This window comes from Nelumbo nucifera, chromosome 1, assembly GCF_055504915.1.
Source record: "Nelumbo nucifera cultivar China Antique chromosome 1, China Antique-T2T, whole genome shotgun sequence".
Classification (NCBI taxonomy): domain Eukaryota; kingdom Viridiplantae; phylum Streptophyta; class Magnoliopsida; order Proteales; family Nelumbonaceae; genus Nelumbo; species Nelumbo nucifera.
Window position 1 is genome coordinate 92,910,842 of NC_142649.1, and position 20,289 is coordinate 92,931,130.

The 20,289-nt window shown below is 35.6% G+C and overlaps 1 protein-coding gene across 3 annotated transcripts; it reads right to left on the bottom strand.

Annotated features, from left to right (window-relative positions):
- Positions 1-190: 190 nt before the first annotated feature.
- On the bottom strand, positions 191-7,410 carry LOC104605492 (uncharacterized). Of its 3 annotated transcripts, none has more exons than XM_010270274.3 (3): positions 7,207-7,410; positions 5,190-5,866; positions 191-709 (listed from the first exon to the last, which is right to left on the bottom strand). In XM_010270274.3, exons 2-3 carry the CDS (start codon positions 5,756-5,758, stop codon positions 643-645), a joined length of 636 nt encoding a protein of 211 aa, XP_010268576.1. In that variant the 5' UTR covers positions 5,759-5,866; positions 7,207-7,410; the 3' UTR covers positions 191-642. The 3 variants fall into 3 exon arrangements, with proteins under 3 accessions (XP_010268576.1, XP_010268578.1, XP_088744942.1); XM_010270276.3 differs by having other exon boundaries at positions 5,190-5,833; positions 7,207-7,404; XM_088888816.1 differs by lacking the exon at positions 7,207-7,410 and adding an exon at positions 6,237-7,150.
- Between the last annotated feature and the right edge of the window lie 12,879 nt (positions 7,411-20,289).

Sequence of the window (20,289 nt, forward strand, 5' to 3'; positions counted from 1 at the left end):
TGCATCCATGATCCAACTGCTTTATCGGACATATCAAAAAAAAAAAAAAAAAAAAACCTGCTTTATCAGACTGGAGCAGATACATAGGCCCCCTAATCGTTGGCTTATCTCTGATCCTTTCTAACACAATCAACGCATCGACGACGTAATGAGCAACTGAAGTCTGAAGCTTCCATTGAACTCAGGGAGCTAAAAAAAAATGTATGGATTTTGATTCCGATGAAAACAGTAAATTCACAATTTCACATACATATATGTAGCGTAGAAGCACGTATATTCCAGTATTACGTATTACAAATGAAGAAAGGGAAACAGTAACGGGGGTCGGGGGGAAACCAAAGAAGCCCAGATGACAACAAAATTGAAATCCCAAAGATGGAAAAGAGAAACAAATGAACAATCTGAACCAAATGTAACAGAAATCCGTGCAGTGGTCGCGTGGATTCTTAGCTTCACTTCCTCTTCCAGGACCAGTTCGCCCATCTATGGGTATAACTGAGAAGTGAAAAAGCTTCATCAATGGTTGTTAACAATCGCTAGTTCACCAGATACCTACATAGCCTTTACATTTGCAAGCTCTCTTGGCCCGTAACAGGGGGTGCATCTGGTTGCTCCACAAACTCTAGTAAGTTGAACTTGAAACTACATAATCACACATGAACAACTCCGTTCATTTTCACCTTCTAATTCTTCATCTGATGCCACATCACTGCCATCAAATTGAGATCTAAAATCAGCAGCGTAATGCAGCTAAGGATCACAGTCATTGGAATTAAGTGTTCAACAAGGATGCAGGCTATGAAGGCAGAATGAAGACTTAAAACTTTACTAAGATGCAAATAATAATGAAGTCGGTGCTTTTGGCCCTCAAATTTGCGCCCATCAGCCTCAGGTGCTTTTGTTTCTTTATATTTTGACCAATGACAAGGTAAGAGAAAGGGTGAAGGTGAACTTATGTTCGCTCATTTAATGAAGGATACAACACCCTTCCAAACACTCCAATGATGGACACGTAACCAGGTAGAATTGTTTTTACCAAAAAACTAACCAAGTAGAATTGCAGCCTGAACAAAAAAAATTAAGTCCATGAGTAGGATGCTCAGTAGGACGTTTGTGTCCATTCAAAGAGCGAAAATTTTTTCTGAGGGTGAATACATGCAAAGAAGCATCAATGAGGAAAACAAGAGAATCCATTCCTCCTTGCTCCTCCCTTGAAGGCTCTCTCTCTCTCTCTCTGCAAATGAATTAGCAGAGAGACCTTTGGAATCCCATCTGAACTAGTTGCTTACTCTGGAAACCAAAATTCTGGCTTAATGTAGCATATTATACCAGCATCTTAAAGTGCAAAAGCCATCTAAATCATCTCAAATCCACCAAATAACCATCTGGCAATCCCTTACCACCATCTTTCTCAAACTCCAGAGGACAGCCCGAGGGCTAAAATGAGAGAAAACATCTCTATTCTCAGAGCCATAGTCCCCAACTCCAAATGAAATAAAAATAAACAAGGATGATCTAACCCTCCAACCTACATCAACACTGCCAACTTCTGAATGCCTCGAGTTTCCTACAGAGAAACCATCTAATTGAGCTCCCTGCTTTTATTTTATTAATGATTAACGGAGAAAAAAACAAGGCTAAACCTTAATGAATGAGATGTTTCAATATTTAATGAATATGGGAGAAAAAAGCATAGCTAAACCTTAATGAATATTCATAAACATACCATGTGAACATGACATGCATCATGTGTAACTAGATGCTATAACAATTGCAACTTACCAAGCCACCAATTTACTAGAGAGAGAGTTCAACTTGATGGAGTAATCAGTGAATTCCTTCCACTAGGAACTTGAGAGACCTATTCAAAATAATATAACACATATCCCCAAGGAGGACTACCCAATGTTGGTCCTGGCTATCCAGGGTCTTGGGAGGGGTGGACTGGATACAAGCCTAACCTTTGGCATACTTTGCACAAAGTGGCCAGTCTCTGACTTAAACCCACATATTCATACTTTTCAGCCTCAGTTTTTACTATTGCACCAAGGAATGGCCCCTATCAAATATCCCTTAAGCACAAATGTCTACGTATCTTGTGGGTTGTAACTTCCCTTCCCTATATTCTTTAGTCACAGAAGTAAACTTATATACATGTAAGACTAGAAGTTACAGATAAAGATCCACAAGATGTTTCCAGCATTAAGGAAGGCAAGTTCTGCATTTCCAAGCATCCTTGATTGAATGCACACAAATGATTGTTACAGAGGATGTCAAGCATCCTTGTTTGACTAGACATTCAGTTCTGCATTCTTGTAAAATCAGTATCTATGTTATTCGTCACTTCCAACATCATCAGTCTGATGTTTTTGGAGTTCTTCACACTTTCATGTAATCTATAGAATGAAAATGGGATTAGAACTCTAGCCAATTGTCCAACTTTATTGAGCCTTCTTTGTCGATAAAATAATTTTTGCCTCTTTATTGTTTTATTGTTATTTTATTTGCTTTGAGTTATTGATGCATGTCTGGAATATGAATAAAAAGGAATAAATCCATTGACTGTGAGAACCATGTATTAGTGTACCACATTATGTGTATGGTCACAAAAGAGAAAGTGCTAAATGGGGGGAGGGGTGGAATACTTTCAACATAAAAGAAAAATCATCTTTTCCTCTACTAAAAGATGGAGAGGCAGAAAAGAAAATCAGTTGGATGTGGGTTTCGACCACAAGTATATGAAAATCAGAAAATGTGATCCCACAAGACGTGTTGTCATGGACTACTATTATACCTTGGAGAGTCACATTTTGTGAATTGCAATACTGACATGGCATTCAGGCATTGAAGTTATGCACCATGAAAAATAATGGGCAAGTACTAGGCAGAACCCACAGTAAACAATTTTTCATGTATATGGACACAGAAGCAGGATCTCAATTTCTGTTATAGAATCTGACTCAGCAAGTTGAAAACATAGGGGTTCAGGGATAGTGTGAAAAAGCATTTATTATTAAAAAATTATGTCTTGTTAATTCTACCATCGTTTACCAATATTAACGGCATAAGTGAAGGCCATCCATAAATGTTTCTCTTTAATGCCTAGAACATTGTATAAGAAAAAAAATTGACTCCTTAGAATCACTTTTGTCAAACAAGGAGAAAAAAAGAAAAAGAAGCTAAAAAGAGAGTCCATGAAACACTGGCAATCAAGTATAGATGATGCCAATGACCCAGTAGCTGAGAAGGTCACTCAGTTTCCCTCTAAAATTGGAGGTGTGGGATCAAAACCACGGAACCACGGGCTCTCAGTGGTAAGGTCAGTGGACCTCACATGCACCCTGTTCTGTCCCCACCCCGGAATCCCTGTAATGTCTAATATGTAATACCAAAAAAAAAAGTACGGATGAACAATGCTGAATCTGTGAGACAACCTTTAGATAGAATCAACAGTCTGAGAAATCTCCGTTCTAAGAATATTAAAGTCTTCTTAACATCACAAAGGAAAATTCTATTAACAAGTATTCATGTAGGTTTCCTTTACATCATCTTTATAGGTTGCCAAAACCCTAAAAAAGTGATAACAGCATAAAACCTATTGACATATAGCAATTTTCTAGGCTCAAACCCTTCCTCTTAACTAATTTAATGACAGGTAAGACTATAGGCTGGATTGTTCGAGGGCCTTCTTTTGTTTGACATTAATACTAGGAGAAATAAGCATGGATTTTGCTATTAATTCTTCTAATGAGGTGTCTTCTGGCTTGCAATGATGAATGGGCATGTCTAATTGAAGGTTCTTTCATCATGATGGCAGAGTCCCATTATAAGGTGATAGTGACCAACATACTTGAATTTGCCATGTGAAACCCAGCCTACTTCTCCCAATAGGTGGTGCTCAAGGACTCCACAACACAGACTAAATAGACATCATGTTTATATAGATCCATTGTTGGAGACATGTCAGAAATAATTCATGAAAGCCGTCTGTCGGTAATAGCTCTCTAGACAGCTTGCTTATGGTCTTACATACTTGGTAAACATTGAAGCCATCAATCAAAGGATCCAATTATTGGTTCATCATACCATCTAGCATGCACCCAACTCAATTCTTAAAATGATTAGGAAGGACAAACAGAGACCAGAAGGATTGCTGCCTATACCAATTGTCTTTTAGAGGCATGAATAAGATTGTAGCCAAAGCACTTTTCTAAGACTCCAGGACTTACAAACTTATTGGCAGGGATCCTGACTACAAGCTTACAACAGGAAAATTTGTCAACTGATTCAAAAATTACTTTTATAGTAAAATAAAAATAATTCATTAAAAGAAAAGATATATAAGTAGTTTATTTATAATGATTTTCAAACTGGTAATTATTATAATTTTCAAATCAATAAATAAACTGCTGGAGTTTAATATCCATTTGGAATTTGTAAAAGAGATAATGTAAAAGTAAATTTTGGATCCCCCCACCCACCTTTCATATCAATAAACTTTAGTAAAGGCATCCCAAACCCCCCAAAGGGGAAAAAAGAACACAAAAAAATGTTTTCCCTGCAGTGTTTCACCAATGCTTCTAATAATGCAGAAGGACAAGTCCAACCAGAAAACAGAGATGTCTTACAATAGTTGGTAGTACAGTCAGAACACATACAAGAAATACCAAATCCAGAATGTGTAGCAGGTCAATAAAAGAATAATGGAAGAAAACAGTTAAGCTTCCCAGAACCATGAGTTCACAATTGCTGATAGGATGCAAAAATTATGCACCAGTAAGGTTAGAACTCATAGAAGAAATACCAAAGTCTGAATGCATACAGACACTCTAGAGGGATAGATACAAAAGGCATAGATTAAGAGAAGAATCAACTATCTGGCATCTGTAGAACCTGCTAGTGAATTAAGTTACAGGCAAGACAAGAATAATGAATTAAAAACTCTGTGACATTCTTAAACCAAAGAGAAGACGAATTATGACAAGAAGCAGCATAATGACAATCATTTCAGAAATTCTGAGAGGAAACAAATGTGCACAGAACATGCCACAAAAGCATTAACTAAAAACAAATACATAATAATCTAATTCTTAGGCACCTATCAATAAAATAAAGCATGGAAATCACAAAATGCATTAGGTGGAGAACTGATCTCAATAAGTCTTAATTCAGGTTTAAAGAACCAATACCTAAGTTCAAATTCCCGGATCTCAACAAGCTCTCTTCCACATGTGTCTGTCCACTGCACTTTCCTCCGTTCAGTACAACCCGGAAACTCAGTACCAGTTTCATCTGGCATTGGTGTCACATGTAGGTCACTTTCTCTGCTTTCTCTGCTAGGTACTGGGGCACAACTGGAAGGCTTCTTCAAGCTACTCTTGAGACAGACTTTCCTTGTGTCCTTATCTTCTCCATGATTAGCAATACAGGCCTCGTCCTTATCAGAAACAGCAGGAGGCTCTGATAAAGCATCCTGCAGTTGAGTGGGACCGACTTTCAGAGGAGAGGGGGACTCAAGTCCTGCGGAAGCGCGACCAAAGCAGACAAAGGAAGCGCATCCGCAGGAAACCTGGTTCTTCCCTGAAGCCAGCTGGAAGTCAGTGTCAGCTTCTTGGTCAACCAACTGGTACTGATTCCACGGCGAAACTCTCATGGGTCTTTCTTCGTTCTTCCGACCCAAGAGAAGAAGGGTCAGGCCCTTGCTATATCCAGAAGCTGAAGAAGAGAAGAAACCTCCTCCTTCTACTGCCAATAACATCAGTTCTGGTCATCTGGGAACCATCAAAAAATTTCTATACAAATACCTTTTTCTCTTGCAACTTAAGCCACCATTCTGTTACCAAACCACAATTCATAGTTAGGCCCCCTGTCAGAAACAACAGCATAAAAGGGAAATTATTCAATGATGATGTTGTTAGGTAACCAACACTGCAATTCCCCCTACTTCTCCAATAAATGGTCCACGATTGACTCTCTACCAATTATAAACAAATAAAAGATAATTTTCTAAACAAAACTTAGATGCAATAATTATAAAGAAGGCCCGGAGGGGGGGGTTCCTTTTTTTAACCAGAAACCGTGCAATTTTTGAGGCTTAAGAAAATTGGTTTCTTTTTCTGATAAGTGGTAAAAGGGTTTAATTACTGAATAGCTGAGGGCGAGCTTCCCTCACAGAAGAAAAGTGAAAAATTCAAAAGTATGGGTAGTGGGTAGCGATCTTCAAAGAGAAAACTTACTTCTGCGTTAGCCAAATACCAAAAGACTAGGAAAAGAGTTCTCTTTTTCTCATCAATCTTTTTTCCCTATTTGGCTTTCTTCTTTTAGCTTCTATTTTGGCTGATATTATGTATCATTCACTGAACTGAACCATGACATGTAGACACTAAGGAAGAAGATGGCCAAAAGGCAAGAGAAAAATAGAACATTTTCGTAAGATAATAATAATCACATAAATTTATTTAAAAGCGGAAGAAAATGTTTTCTCCATAGAACACAATAGACCGAATTGACCCGGAATAAGGTCGCTTTCTCTGCAAACTAAACAATAAAACCTGGAAAAAGATTAAGGAAAAGGAAAACTGAAAAAGAACTCAAACCACACAAAATATAACCTGACTTCGACCCAAAAAAAATAAAAATAAATTATTCCAATTAACCCAATCAAACACCGAGAAATTTAAAAAAAAAACAATCAAAAGAAAAGCATAGAACACTTCTGACCACTCGATAAACCCGAAAAATCCTAGTCAAGCTTAGTCCATTTCTGCTCAAAACGAGTAAAACTAACCCCTATCCATATTAACACATACAGAAACAAGATACTATTTTTTGCAAACCCAAAAGCTACCTGCCAAGGATCTCTTTACTTCTCAACTAATAACAGGAAAATATCTAAATAAGACCACTTGAAGATGAAACAAAGCACATTTGCTGACATTTGCCGCTTTCCATGACACTAATTTCAGTACCTCCATTACTCCCACAGCGACAACCAAACAGTTCTCAGTTCTCAGTTCTCACAGAACCCATCCACCCACCATTCCTTCACATTCGAAGACTCCACCAACAAAAGAACTTGAACTCAAATTTGAAAACAAACAAGTTAATAAGTAAATTCACCGGCTCGAAAAGCTTTGAAATCAAAACCCGTTCTTTTTTTAAATTTATTTCAAAGTTCAAACTCAGAAAACTACTGAAAATCTGTACCTGATCGAGATTCCCAGATCTGAGAGAGATCTCTGGTGATTCAATGGTCGATCGCATCTCGAAGAAACGGCAGTCCCGGCATTTTAGATCGTCTGTCCAACAGTCCAAGACAGAGACGAGCGAAAAAAACGAAAAAAAAAAGAAAGAAAAAGTTGGGAAGAAAAATAAAGAAAATAAAAAGGAGGAGGTTTTTATAAAAAGGACTGAAGGAGAGTGGTCTGGCGAGGAATTGGAGGAGTGTGTAATAAAGCGAAGGACAACGACGCATCGGCGCATGATAGAGATGGGCCCCTCGGAATTCCATATCTCGCCAATAATGAAAGAGGATTTTTACGGTGAAAGGAGAAAGCTCGCTTTTGTTTGCTTGCCGCCCTCGCCCATATGAATTAGAACTTAGAGAAGTGTGTCAGAGCCCAGAGGAGTTCCTTTTCGTGAATCTTCCCTCCTTGACAACCATTGGATTAGAATAAATGGTGGGACACACTATTCTCGTGGTCTACCAACACGATGATCATGATTTGATTGATAGAGGCACTCAGCTTTGGGTCTAATTCTAATAAAAGGTATCCAGGGGTGTGACCCTGGATGGTAAGTGGTAAGCGTTGGATTGAAATCTGGTATATTGGATAAGGTAAAAGGTCTTGACTCATTAATTTTCTTTTTTTTTTATAGATCATTAATTTTCATTATTTAAGAATAGATATTTTTTTTTTGGCTAAATAAGAATATATTCTTTCTTTCATAGATAAATGTAGTTTGAAAGGGGGGTTTGATGGGAAAGATATGGAGTAAAAAACCATTAGATTGGAATATTTCTCTTAGAAAGAATAATATTTTTTATTTACTTTTTTAGAATAATAATAATATGGGTGGAGATATAGTAAATCATGAACAGAAAACCTCTTGGGCTGGATGCTGTGCTTTCAAATTGTTTGCAAGATTTTTGGTTAAGGAGATGTAGTGTCGGTTATAACTTCCATAGTCAACATTGTAGTTGATCCAAATTTGATAAGGAGAATAACGGTTCAGCCCAGGGTCAGAATTTTTAGGCCCAAAGTACAGTTGGGGTGGGTGCCAGCTTAGAATTGATACCAATTCATGAGTGGGCATTGGTGCATAGAACGGGAGGTTTTGACATTTTGAATGTTTATAGATATACAGTGGAATTCAGAAATCTGCATTGGATTTGTCCGTACTTTTCTAGATTTGATACATATGTCTAGAGATGTCAACGGATTGGGTTGGGTTCAATGTGGGTTTAACCCACATGACTCGACCCACTGGCATCCCCTACCAATAAGCAAACAGAAAAAAAAAATAGATAATTTCATGCATATTCCTAATATAATTGTACCTTATTCATCTCAAACCCAACCTAAATCTACTAAACCAGAGTTGGGTCAGGAGGTTCATCTATCTAGGCTAATTACTGAGGTTGTGTTTGGTATCATTATCATTTCTACTTACAATATTTTAGGTTGTTTAATACAAATTTTATGAGAATTTTTTTTTTCTACCACAAATGCTTTGAGTTAGCAATACAACATTTGATACCATTGCTGAAGATTTCTTCAGAATACATCAAATTTGGTATTTTTACTATAAATGTCAACACCCAATCCAATGCCTACTTTTTAGTAAAAATAATTATCTAATGTAATGTAAGAAGATAATTTCTCAAAAATTTGTATTAACCAACCTAAAATGTTGCAAGCAGAAATGGCAATGGTATCTTGCAAACACCCAACCCAATGTGATATATCGATCGAAACAAGCATATATATGGCACAACAAATTTCACATTTTGAACTTCAGCCAAGAAAACTCATATGTGATCATCGATCATACGTGAGAACACACGAGAGAGCCAAGTTCATCTGCATGTGCACCAAATATGTTGACAGTTGAGCGTAGGTTGGCAGTCTCGGATTCCTTCAGCTGTTGAAAAGGGATGGATGGATCGAACGAGCACATGAATACTCAAGTTGGCTGACTGCAACCGACCCCCTTCATCTCTTCTTCCCTCAAAACTTACGTCTCCCTCTCAGCCAAGTATAGAGGGGTTAAAAGCAAATGATGAAAATTAATATGGAGAAGAAAGAACTCTTGGCACCAATTCTCAGCCAATAAGTATACAGGGGTGATTCTAGATCTGCAAATATTGCATTCTAATGAAACAAGCTCTCTCAAGAGAGATGAACTCAAAAGTTAGGAATTGACAATCCTTGGTTAATTAATTAGACATGTGATAACTTGAGAATTTTAATCCCAAAGCAAAATGTATTTAGATCCCATTCACTTTTCAGTAAATTTATTTATCAAAGTAAGTGCATTTACCCATATTCTTTTATTTTCCAAGTAAATAAAGCAATGCTCATTTTAGCTATAAAAATCTATTATTAAAAGAGGCATTTTTATCCTATTCAAGTGTTGGCAACTTTTCCCCCAAATGGGAAAGTTATTTACCCAGGAAAATAAACTTTCCCTGGTCCCCACATAAATCTGATGAAAGAGCATGGGATTCTTGCATCTAGTTACAAATTTTGCACCTGGTTCACCTAAGTATTCATTTTTTTGTAACTGTGATTTGAACTTCTACTGTCAATGCAAATTTTGCATCAGCTTTCTCGGATGTAAAAATTATACTTCTCTTCTGCCTTGATTCCATCTCATAAAGATACCTCGTCGTTTTGCTTCATACCTTATTCCTCTCAGACAAACAATGGAGACTGCTATTTTATTTTACCTTCTATTATACTCCTCATTATTAAACAGATTGAATTCAAATCAAATAAAAAAGTAAACAAGAATTTACACTAAAGTCATTTGTATTCTCATGCATTTGCACCAGTACAAACTAGAATTTGCACCGCAAACAAAGGGAGCTTAAGGTTAAATTTATATGCAGTGCAAATTTCGTTTGCACTGGTATAAATGAATGAGAGTGTAATTTTTCTTTGTTTTGTTTTTTATGCAATGAGAGTGTAAATAGGCTGAGCATAAACTTTTCATTTAAATTTGACTTTCTCATGTTTGTTTGTGAAAAATAAATATAAAGTAAAATGAAGTGACATCTATTTTGAACGAAAGAGAATGGAGGTAGGAGAGTTATCCATCTAAAAAGTGATGTACGATGCAAGATGCAGTCCCTGCTTTATTATGAGAAATAATTGAGATACGGGGAAAGTGATGCAAATTTTGCATCATTTTTTAGGCTGCAAAAGTTGCAGCATTGTAAAAGAGAAAAAGAGAAGAAAGTACAAGTTTTACATAAGATAAGAATGCAAATCATAATTACAACAAACAAACAAAATAAAAAATGAACAGGGTACAAATTTTTCACTTGGTCAAAAGATGGAAAAATGGTTGACTGTTTTGGCTATGGATTAATTAATTAATTGATCATCCAGAAGAAGTCTCACGTTAGATGCCTTTGTAAAACAGACAGTGTTGATATAAAGCAATTCAAGCATGACAGTGTTTTTAACCCGTTTCTGACCAGTTCAGTTGGATCAGTGACTCGGTGGCTTGGTCATTAATCCTAATTTGGTCATTCTTTAGACTGCTATATTGCATATAGACATGGCAATTGGATTGGGTGGGTTGGGTTGAGTTGTTAAATGATAGATCTTAACCTTAAATATTCGGGTTAGGATTGATCCATGGGTCAATTTGGATCATCCTAAAAAATAATTGAAATTTAAAAAAATAAAGAAAAATTACATGAAAAATGTCAAAACTAAAATAATTAACTTTAAAATTCCAAATATAATATAAAAAACTTGAACATTTAACCATTTAAAGAGTAAACAATAAAAAGTAAAGACTAAATAGAAAAAATTAAAGAGTGGAAACTTCTAACAATGCATAAATAACCTCAATTAGACTTGACAATCGGGTCAACGGGTTGATCCATGACCCAACCCAATCCAATCATATTTTACGGGTCGGTTCAGGTCAGTCGCTTTCGCATTCGGGTAACTAAATATGAGACCCTAACCCTGTTTTTTCGGATTGGGTTGGATTGGATTCGCGGGTTGGGCCAACTTTTTGCCAAGTCTAATTGCATAGATTCCTTGATTTGATAAACGTTGAACTATTGACCCATCTTACTCGTTTAGTGGGTTATTGAGTTTTTATATTATCCTTTTTTTATCTTTTATATTGATGACATCATGGATTCGCGGGTTGGGTTAACTACTGGTTCAACCAGATGATTGAACTACTGGTTCATTGATTAAGAGGGAAAGCAGCTCAACCTGCGGGCCAGATTTTAAAACCTTGATCCATGGTTGTGAAACATGTTTTGCAATCCCAGTAAGAACGATTCCGGGATGAGCAAAATATCCAGGCTTGACCACTTAAGGTAATGAAATTAATTTTTGGAAACTTAAAATTTAAATCTATTTATATTCAAATAAACTTGTGCATAGGCCCAAAAGTTTTTGGATTGGGTATAGGGATGGCAAGGGTGCGTGTTCGGAGAGGATTTTGTGAATTTTAGACCCTCCCCACCTCCCAAAAGATCTCAATCTGTACCATCTCCAAACCTGTAATAGGTTGAATTTTCATGATTCAAATTCTCCTCAAATATGAAAATGCAAAGTCGTCATCAACTGTATCTAACTTTATATTATACATGATCAATAAGCAAGTAAAATAACATGAACAAACATCAAAGTTTCCAATTATTTGATTGAAACATGTATAAGCACTAGGGGTGGGTCGAGTTTAGCCAAATACCATACCCTAACCATACTTGTGCGTAGGGCTGCAAACAGTACCCGATTATCTGATTCCAAATTCGAATTCCGTCCTATTAAGCCTGACCTGAATTTGATCCATTTATAATTGGATCAAGTGTGGACCTACCCTATCTGATCCAATATAATCCAATTTGATTCGATTTAAATATATATGTTCATATATACTTAAAAAGTATATTATATCTGTCATTGAAGTAGTTGGTCTTAATGTTTGTATTTTCCCTAAATTGTAATATGTTCAAGTTTTATACAAGTAATTTTCAATATTTTGTTCATAAAATATATTATTAAAGTCATTTTTAGCTCATCTTATTAATAATATATAATATTTTGGTTATTTTTAGTCTAATTTATTTATACTATTTAATACTTGATTATAATCTGAATTCAATTCGAATACGCTAGATATTAGATAGATATGATCTGATTTGGATTCAAATTCGAATGTTAACAAATTAAATTCGGATATGCCTATATCTGATTCAATCCAATCCATTTACAGCCCTACCTGTATAGATTATAAAATCTCAAAAGCCATTCCCTCCCTAAAATCCATTTTCCAAACAAAAAAAAAGAACACTCCAATGGGGCAGGAAGGGATAGATACCAGCTGGGTAGGGTGGAAATTACCCTCCCTAGTCGGGTAGGCCTGGCAGATATGATCAGCTCTAAATCTCCTCCACTCTTTTTCATGACTGTTATCCACAAGATAATAATAATAATAATAAAGTACCAAAAATCTATAAAAAAGTGATAGGAGATTTGATTTGATCATCCCCAGTACCAATATAGAATGGTCCTTGTTGAGATAAACATATTTATGAAGTAGAATAATGGAGAAACCAAGAAAATCAAGATGATTGTGATGGATGAATATGAACGTATCAAAAACTAATGCATCCCAAGATACTTGGTAATGGCATTAAATGAGAGATCTTTTTTTTTTTAAGAAAAAAAAAGACTGAACTGTTTAGATCAGTGACAATCAAGAATATTTGATGAGGACCTGCTTTTGGCAAAATCTCTTGATGAATAAGATTCCTTCAGCAAGCTTAAGACTCAAGTGATAATAATGGTGAGTATGATGACTATGTATTGGGCCCTCAGCTTTTTTCCAAAAAAAAAAAAAAAAAAGAAACATAGAAAGAATGCCCTGTCAACCATCATTTGGTTTGGTTGGTGGTTCCATCCATTTAACTTGAACCAGATTGAAATATATATTAACACTTTTGGCTCTAATGACATCAAACCCAGATGCCGTTTGGCATTATTTCAAACATATTTGCACCAGAAAAAGTGATTTAAAAACGTTCCCCTGATTCAAGAAACATTATTTTGATGTTTCTTCCAACACCCCATGTGTGAAATCTGATGGAAAATTTAAAGGGTGTTTGACAATATTGTTTGTGCTGATATGGCAACAATACCAAACAGACCTCCTACTGATGGTTGCTCTAGGCTAGGCCACATTAGATAGATGGTCCCAACTGTAGAAGCTTGATGAAGAACGTGGCTATAGTCTTATAGCTTAGGACCTAAATCACATGTCAATTGGAGCATTGATGTCCATTAGTCCATATACAACTGTTTGCTTTGACTAGGTGAGGTGGGACTGCATTACTGCAACCTAAATCATTGATAACTAATATTGTCATCTTTATGAGTCCCCATTGGAGGAAAATAAATCCCAAATCAGTGTTTGAATAAAGCTACTTAAATTCGAGCCAACAGTCCTCAATTATGCTAATCACCATCATGGGTCTGAAACCAGTAATAACAAATAAACTGGGGACACTTTTTATACATTTTTATATCTAAAAATGCTTGGAAAGTATGTCATGTAGGCTTAGACAGAGGAAGAGATGGTTGGATGAATGATTAAATGGTCAAAAAGGGCAAGAGTTGTAACCCCCAAAGATGAAACTTTTCTTGGTTCTCAAGCAGATCAGGGTCCTGAAATGGATATTCTCTTGGATCAAGTAGAGGTTTTTTTTTTTTATTTTACCAAGTAGTTGAACTTTATGTGCTGTGGGTTAAAGGTTTGTTGGGTAATGTGAGCTTGCTAACCCATAGGAAAGCATTAGAGAAAAAAATAAGAAATGAGACCTCAGCATTGTAGATAGAGTTGGCAATGGGCTGGGTCTGGTTCAGGATAGGGTGGATCAGTCCGAAACCGATTATTAATCGGTTAGACCCAGAATTGAACCAATTATTAATCAGGATAATCGGATCTAATTACCTATGATAATAACACCTTGGAATTGGATCTAAGTATAGAGGGGTGATTACCAATTATTAATCAGTTATTAATGAGAACATACACAAACCACAGACTCAAAATCAACATGATTGGTTCGATTGGTTTGGCTCAATTGGATAAACCCGACCCATTGACAGATCTAGATGATCGCCATTTCCATTTCATAAATTGATGCATTTGAAAGCCGGAGGAGGCCCATGCCAATTGTCTGCTTTATGCATTACTAGGCCCCACCAAAAGGTGTCAAACATATCCCAGAAGTGTCGGTTATCACTAATCAGACATAGGATGACAAGCAGTGGTTGATTGATCAATATTGATGTTGTAGAGAAATTTTATCTAACTACTGAGTCAACTCACCCCATTTTGGAGTTTTCCCTGCATGTGTCATCACAAGTCACAACCTCCAAAGTCTGAAGAGTCTAGCTGAGTTGCATCATCTAAGAGCAGAGGGATGGTACGTAGAATAGTTCATGCAGGGTCAGAGTGACATTCCATGAGGATCGTTTTCAGTGTGAAGTCAAGTTTAAAGGATAGAGTTGATTTAGATGTAAAGGAGAGTAGGAGACATGAGAGTAAAGCCAAGAGTGATCCATGTGAACATTGGGAAGTACAGACATTACTGGGCCTCCCACTTTAAACCTAGTATAACCTTGTTAGTTGCTGTGTCTTCATCTATAGCTGCTGAAAAGATTATTGCTCAACATATAAACCAGTGATGCATGTAGCAACAAGGGTAAAGAATTAATCCCTGAAAAACTTGATGAAGAAGATGATTTTTTCTCTCAGATGGGTACTTTATAAGCAGATCTGCTAGAATGTGAAGATGGGTTTACAATAAATAACTCATCAAATTGGCATTTTCCGTTAAAAATAACAATAATTACTAACTAATAACAATAATTATTAATTAATTGCAGTAATTAATAGTGTAATAACATGCACCCATTTCCAGTAATTAGTTACTAATTAATAACAATCATTACTAATTAATTACAGTAATTAATAGTGTAATTATATAATTACTGTAATAATAATTACTAATTATGTTACTAATTAATAGTGTAATTATATTACTAATTAATTACAGTAATTATTTACTGTAATAAAATAATTACTGATTATCACAGTAATTTAATAAATATATAATTAGTGATTATAATTAATAATTACTGTTATTATAAATGTTGTTAATAACTAGATATTTACTTTAATTTTACTTTGAATTAAAATTATAAATATTGTTATTAAAAAATACTGTTAATAAATTTAGTAACCCAAATTTTAATAATTACTGATTATTACAGTAATTTAATAAATATATAATTAGTTATTATAATTAATAATTACTGTTATTATAAATATTGTTAATAACTAGATATTTACTTAAATTTTACTTTAAATTAAAATTATAAACACTGTTATTAATAAATACTGTTAATAAATATAGTAATTATTGTTATATTCAAAATGATTAAAAATGTTATTAAAAGTATTGTTATTGATTATTTAATAAAATACTATAATTACTGACTATTACTAATAAATACTGTTAATTTAATTTAATTTTGGTAATTATTAATTTAATGAATATTGTTAATAAATCCTGTTCATAAATTTAACAATTACTGTTATATTAAAAATAACTAAATAATATTATTAAAACTATCATTAATGATTATTTAATTAAATAGTATAATTACTTACTATTATTGATAAATATTGTTAATAACGTCCTGACAATCGACTGTTCGACCATTCGGTTCGAACGGATGGCCCGTTCTGACAACAAAAATTGCAAGCAAAAAATTACGGAACCATTCTGGCCACCGATTTTCGGGTCAACGATTCAATCATTTGGTTCGAACGGACAGTCCGTTCTAACAACAAAAATTATAGGCAAAACATTGAGTTTGTGAGGTCTATTAAGTAGTATCATACATGTTATGTCATTTGAGCGTGTAACTCATACGACGCGAAAATGGAACCGTTTTGGCCACTAGTTTTTGGATCAACCGTTCGGTCGTTCGATTTGAACGGACGATCCGTTCTGACAACAAAAAATTATAAGCAAAAATTTACGGGACTGTTTTGGCCACCGGTGTTCATGTCGACGGTTCAATCATCCGTTCGAACAAACAGTCTAGTTCTAACAATAAAAATTATAGGCAAAAAATTGAGTGTGTGACGTCCATTGAGCAGTATCATACATGTTATGTCATTCAAGTGTGTGACTCATACGACCCCAAAATGGAATCATTCTGGCCATTGGTTTTTGGGTCGACGATTCGATCGTCTGATTCGAACGGATGACCAGTTCTGACAACAAAAATTAAAAAAAATAAAAAACAACCAAAAGCCATTGAACGGGTCAATGGGTTGACGGTTCGACCACTCAGGTCAATGGGTTGTTGACCGATTCAATTGTTTTTGGATAGGGACCAGGATTGGGGTAAAACGGTACTGGTTGCCTGGACAATTTCCAATTAAAAAAAATAAAAAAACGAATGACACATTCTGACAACAAAAATTACATGCAAAAAATTGAGTGTGTGAGGTCCATTAAGCATTACCATACGTGTCATTTCATTCAAGCGTGTGGCTTATACAACCTAAAAACGGAACCGTTCTGGCCACCAGTTTTTGGGTCAATGGTTCGACTGTTCAGTTCGAACGGATGACCCGTTATGATAATAAAAATTAAAAAAATTAAAAAAAATGAATCGTTGACCAATTGAACGATTTTTTGCTACGGGTCGAGATTAGGATAAAACGGAACTAGTTGCCTGAATGGCCTATTAAAAAAATAAAAAACAGCCAAAAACCATTAAACATGTCAACGGATCAATGGTTCGACTGCTTAGATTAATAAATCATTAACCGGTTCAACGATTTTTGGGCAAAGACCAGATCAACGGATCATCGGGTTAATAATTCCACTCCAGCCCCTACGAAGCAGGGCACCTCCGCTAGTTTTCCATTAATTCTGTTGATTAATTATATGAAGTATGGAATTAACAATTAATAATGATGACAGGACAATATCATGCTTTTTAAGACAGGCTAGAAATTCTATATATTAAGCTATAATTAATCTATGTAGAACCCCAAATTGATTGGGAGATGTACTTAAAGGATGAGACCAAGATTATCCTACATTTTCTCACACAATTAACACTAGCCAAAAGATATACAGTGCCTTTGTGGGAAAAGCTAGTTTTGTAAGGACAAGGAACCCCTTAATTGTACTTTGAACAGATGGAATGAAGCAACCTCCCTCTGGATTTCCTGGGGAAGATAGAACTTCCAAAAGCGATTGACACATACATAGCCCTAGACTAAAAGTCAAGTGCCCCATAAAGGTGTTCAACCACTTTTCTATTGAGTGGAGCTTAGTCAGTGTTGGATCATGAGCAGTGTGTAGGGAGTAGGGACTATAATGTGTATGACCATAACAATAGTTCTCTTCATCTTTTGTATTAATTACCAAAAAGAAAACTCTTCTTCCTATGCTTAGAAGATGCTTTATTAAAGCTTAGAATAAAGGAAATGCTTAATTAGAAAAGGCATAAATGAAATGGATTCTTTGAGAGCTCACCTTCCTTCTTTATTAGTAAAACTGTTGACCTTGAAAACTTGAGGAGTGTTCTCCAATGTGAATTTTCACAAATGGCTTGAATGAATATTATTTTGGTCAAACAAAAACACATGAAATACATTCTTGATTTGTAGTGTTTTTTAGTGAAACCACAAATGCAGTCTTAAACTTCTTTGGTTTCAAAAACATAACAACTAGATATTATGCTTAATGAATCATAAGATTTTAGATAGAGATTCTGATCCATTAGATATCAATCAATTATTCTTATTTTTGTCCTTCGTTTTGTATAATATTAGACCCTAGCTAGTCCATCTATCTATATATGGGTTGGCATGTGAATAGGGATGCAACTTGGGTGGGTTGGGCTGGTTTTAAGGTCAACCAGGCCCAATCCTGAGACCTACATCTCGGGCACAGGCTTGGCCTACACCTGATGTAAGAGCCAGAGTTGCCTATCCAAACCCAACCCCTGAGTTAAACCCAACACAAGTCAGGCAGGGTTTGGGCATGATCGAGCTTCACAGGTCAGCTGGGTTTCAAATGTTTCTCACTCATGTTTTCTACATTCAAAACTTCAATACAATATGCCTGATTTGGGGTGTATGAGTGTATCTTTTGATTCCCGATATGACTATTTAAAGGGAGTTTGGATAAATGTTTTTTTTTAATAAAATGGTTTTCCCATCCGGGTGTATTGTATGTGTATATTTCATTTAGGTCTCATAGTCTAATTTAAAAATAAAATAAAATTTTTACTGTCCATCTCAGAAATCCTAGCTCCACCGTATAATTGGGGGTGGGTGACAGCTCAGAATTGATGCCAATTCACTCACAGGTATAATGTTGTAGGTGGAGGTATTTATTATTTTGAATTGTTGTAGGTCTGCAATTCAAACCAGTGAATAATGTTCATCTACATATTTCAAAATTCAAAATAATGTTGTATTATTTTGAATTATTGTAGGTCTGCAATTTATTATTTAATGGAAATAATGTTCATCTACATATTTCTTGTACACACAGATAGATAGATTGCATGAACATGTATGTGTCCAAGGGCAATCAGTTAATTTAGGTCAATTTAGGCATGGTTTTCAAACCGCAGATCCAAACAGCCAAACTGTTTGGCCCGAGAACTGTTAGTACCAGTTTTGTTTTGACCCCAAACTGCTATTTTGCCAAATCCGTTGAACTGATTAATGACCCACTGACCTCATACTTTGATCCTTGGTTGCAAGTTACAATGATAGTCAAGTATTTATTCATCTCTCTCTCTCTGTGCCTGGTTCCTTATTTTCAATTTTTTTTATAAAAATCGTGATACTAAAGAAAAGGATAGATCAAAGTATGGTTTTAAAAAGTGACCCAGAAACAGAACCGTTCTGGCCACCGGTTTCCGGGTCAACAGTTTGACTGTCTGATTCAAATGAACGGCATGTTCTGACAATAAAAATTTTAAAAATAAAAAATTAATTAAAAATAAAAAACAGCCAAAAACTATTGAATGGATCAACGGGTCAATGATTTAATCGCTTGTATCAACGAATCATTAACCGATTCAACAATTTTTAACCAAGGACTGAATTTGGGATTAAACGAAACCAGTTGCTTGGATGATGTCTAAATCAAATGGTCCAACCGTCTGGATCAACAACAATTCAAAAACCATGGATCAAAGGTCACTCAGGCTTTAAGGAGCTTCCCACAATTTTTTTATACCAAAATAAGGTGATTCAAATAGATTTCTATATTTTTGAATCGAGTGGCCATTTTCTTGTATATCTTCTTTTGTGGGGTAAGGCATTTACGTCCGCCCCCACCCATCTTCCCTTCCAGTTAGGAAAAGAGATTTCTATTGTTTGGGGTTAAAAATATATAAAAAAGGGGATTTCTATTGCCCTTGTCAAGTTACCGGTTCATCTTGACATGTATATTGGTCCATATCAATCCACAGTATACAGACCTCTAACTTGGATGAGATGCTATTTTTCCCAGCTCACAGCTGAGGTATTTTAGGGTATGGCATCACCACGTCGCTCCATTCATTAACAAAAACTGGGGCGCGGGGGCGAAGGAGACCACCTGTTTGATTCAATGTTTTCGAATCGTTATTGACCCGGACGGTTGGACCGTTCGGACCGGAAACCATTCAGACAACTGGTTCTGTTTTACCCAAATCTGGTCCTTGGTCAAAAATCGTTGAATTAGTCAACGGACCATTGACCCAAACGGTTTGACCGTTGAACCGTTCGACCTAGAGAACGGTTTGCGATTTATTACTTCCAACAAGTTAGAACAAGAATGAAAAGAGAATATCTCTCAGATCTGAGATCTACTGGAGAGAGAGAGAGAGAGAGAGGGATGTGTGAGACAATGAGAGAGATATGAGAGATCTCACATTTAGAGATCTGGGAGAGTTAGTTTAGAGTCTAGACGACAAATCTAAGAGAGAGAGA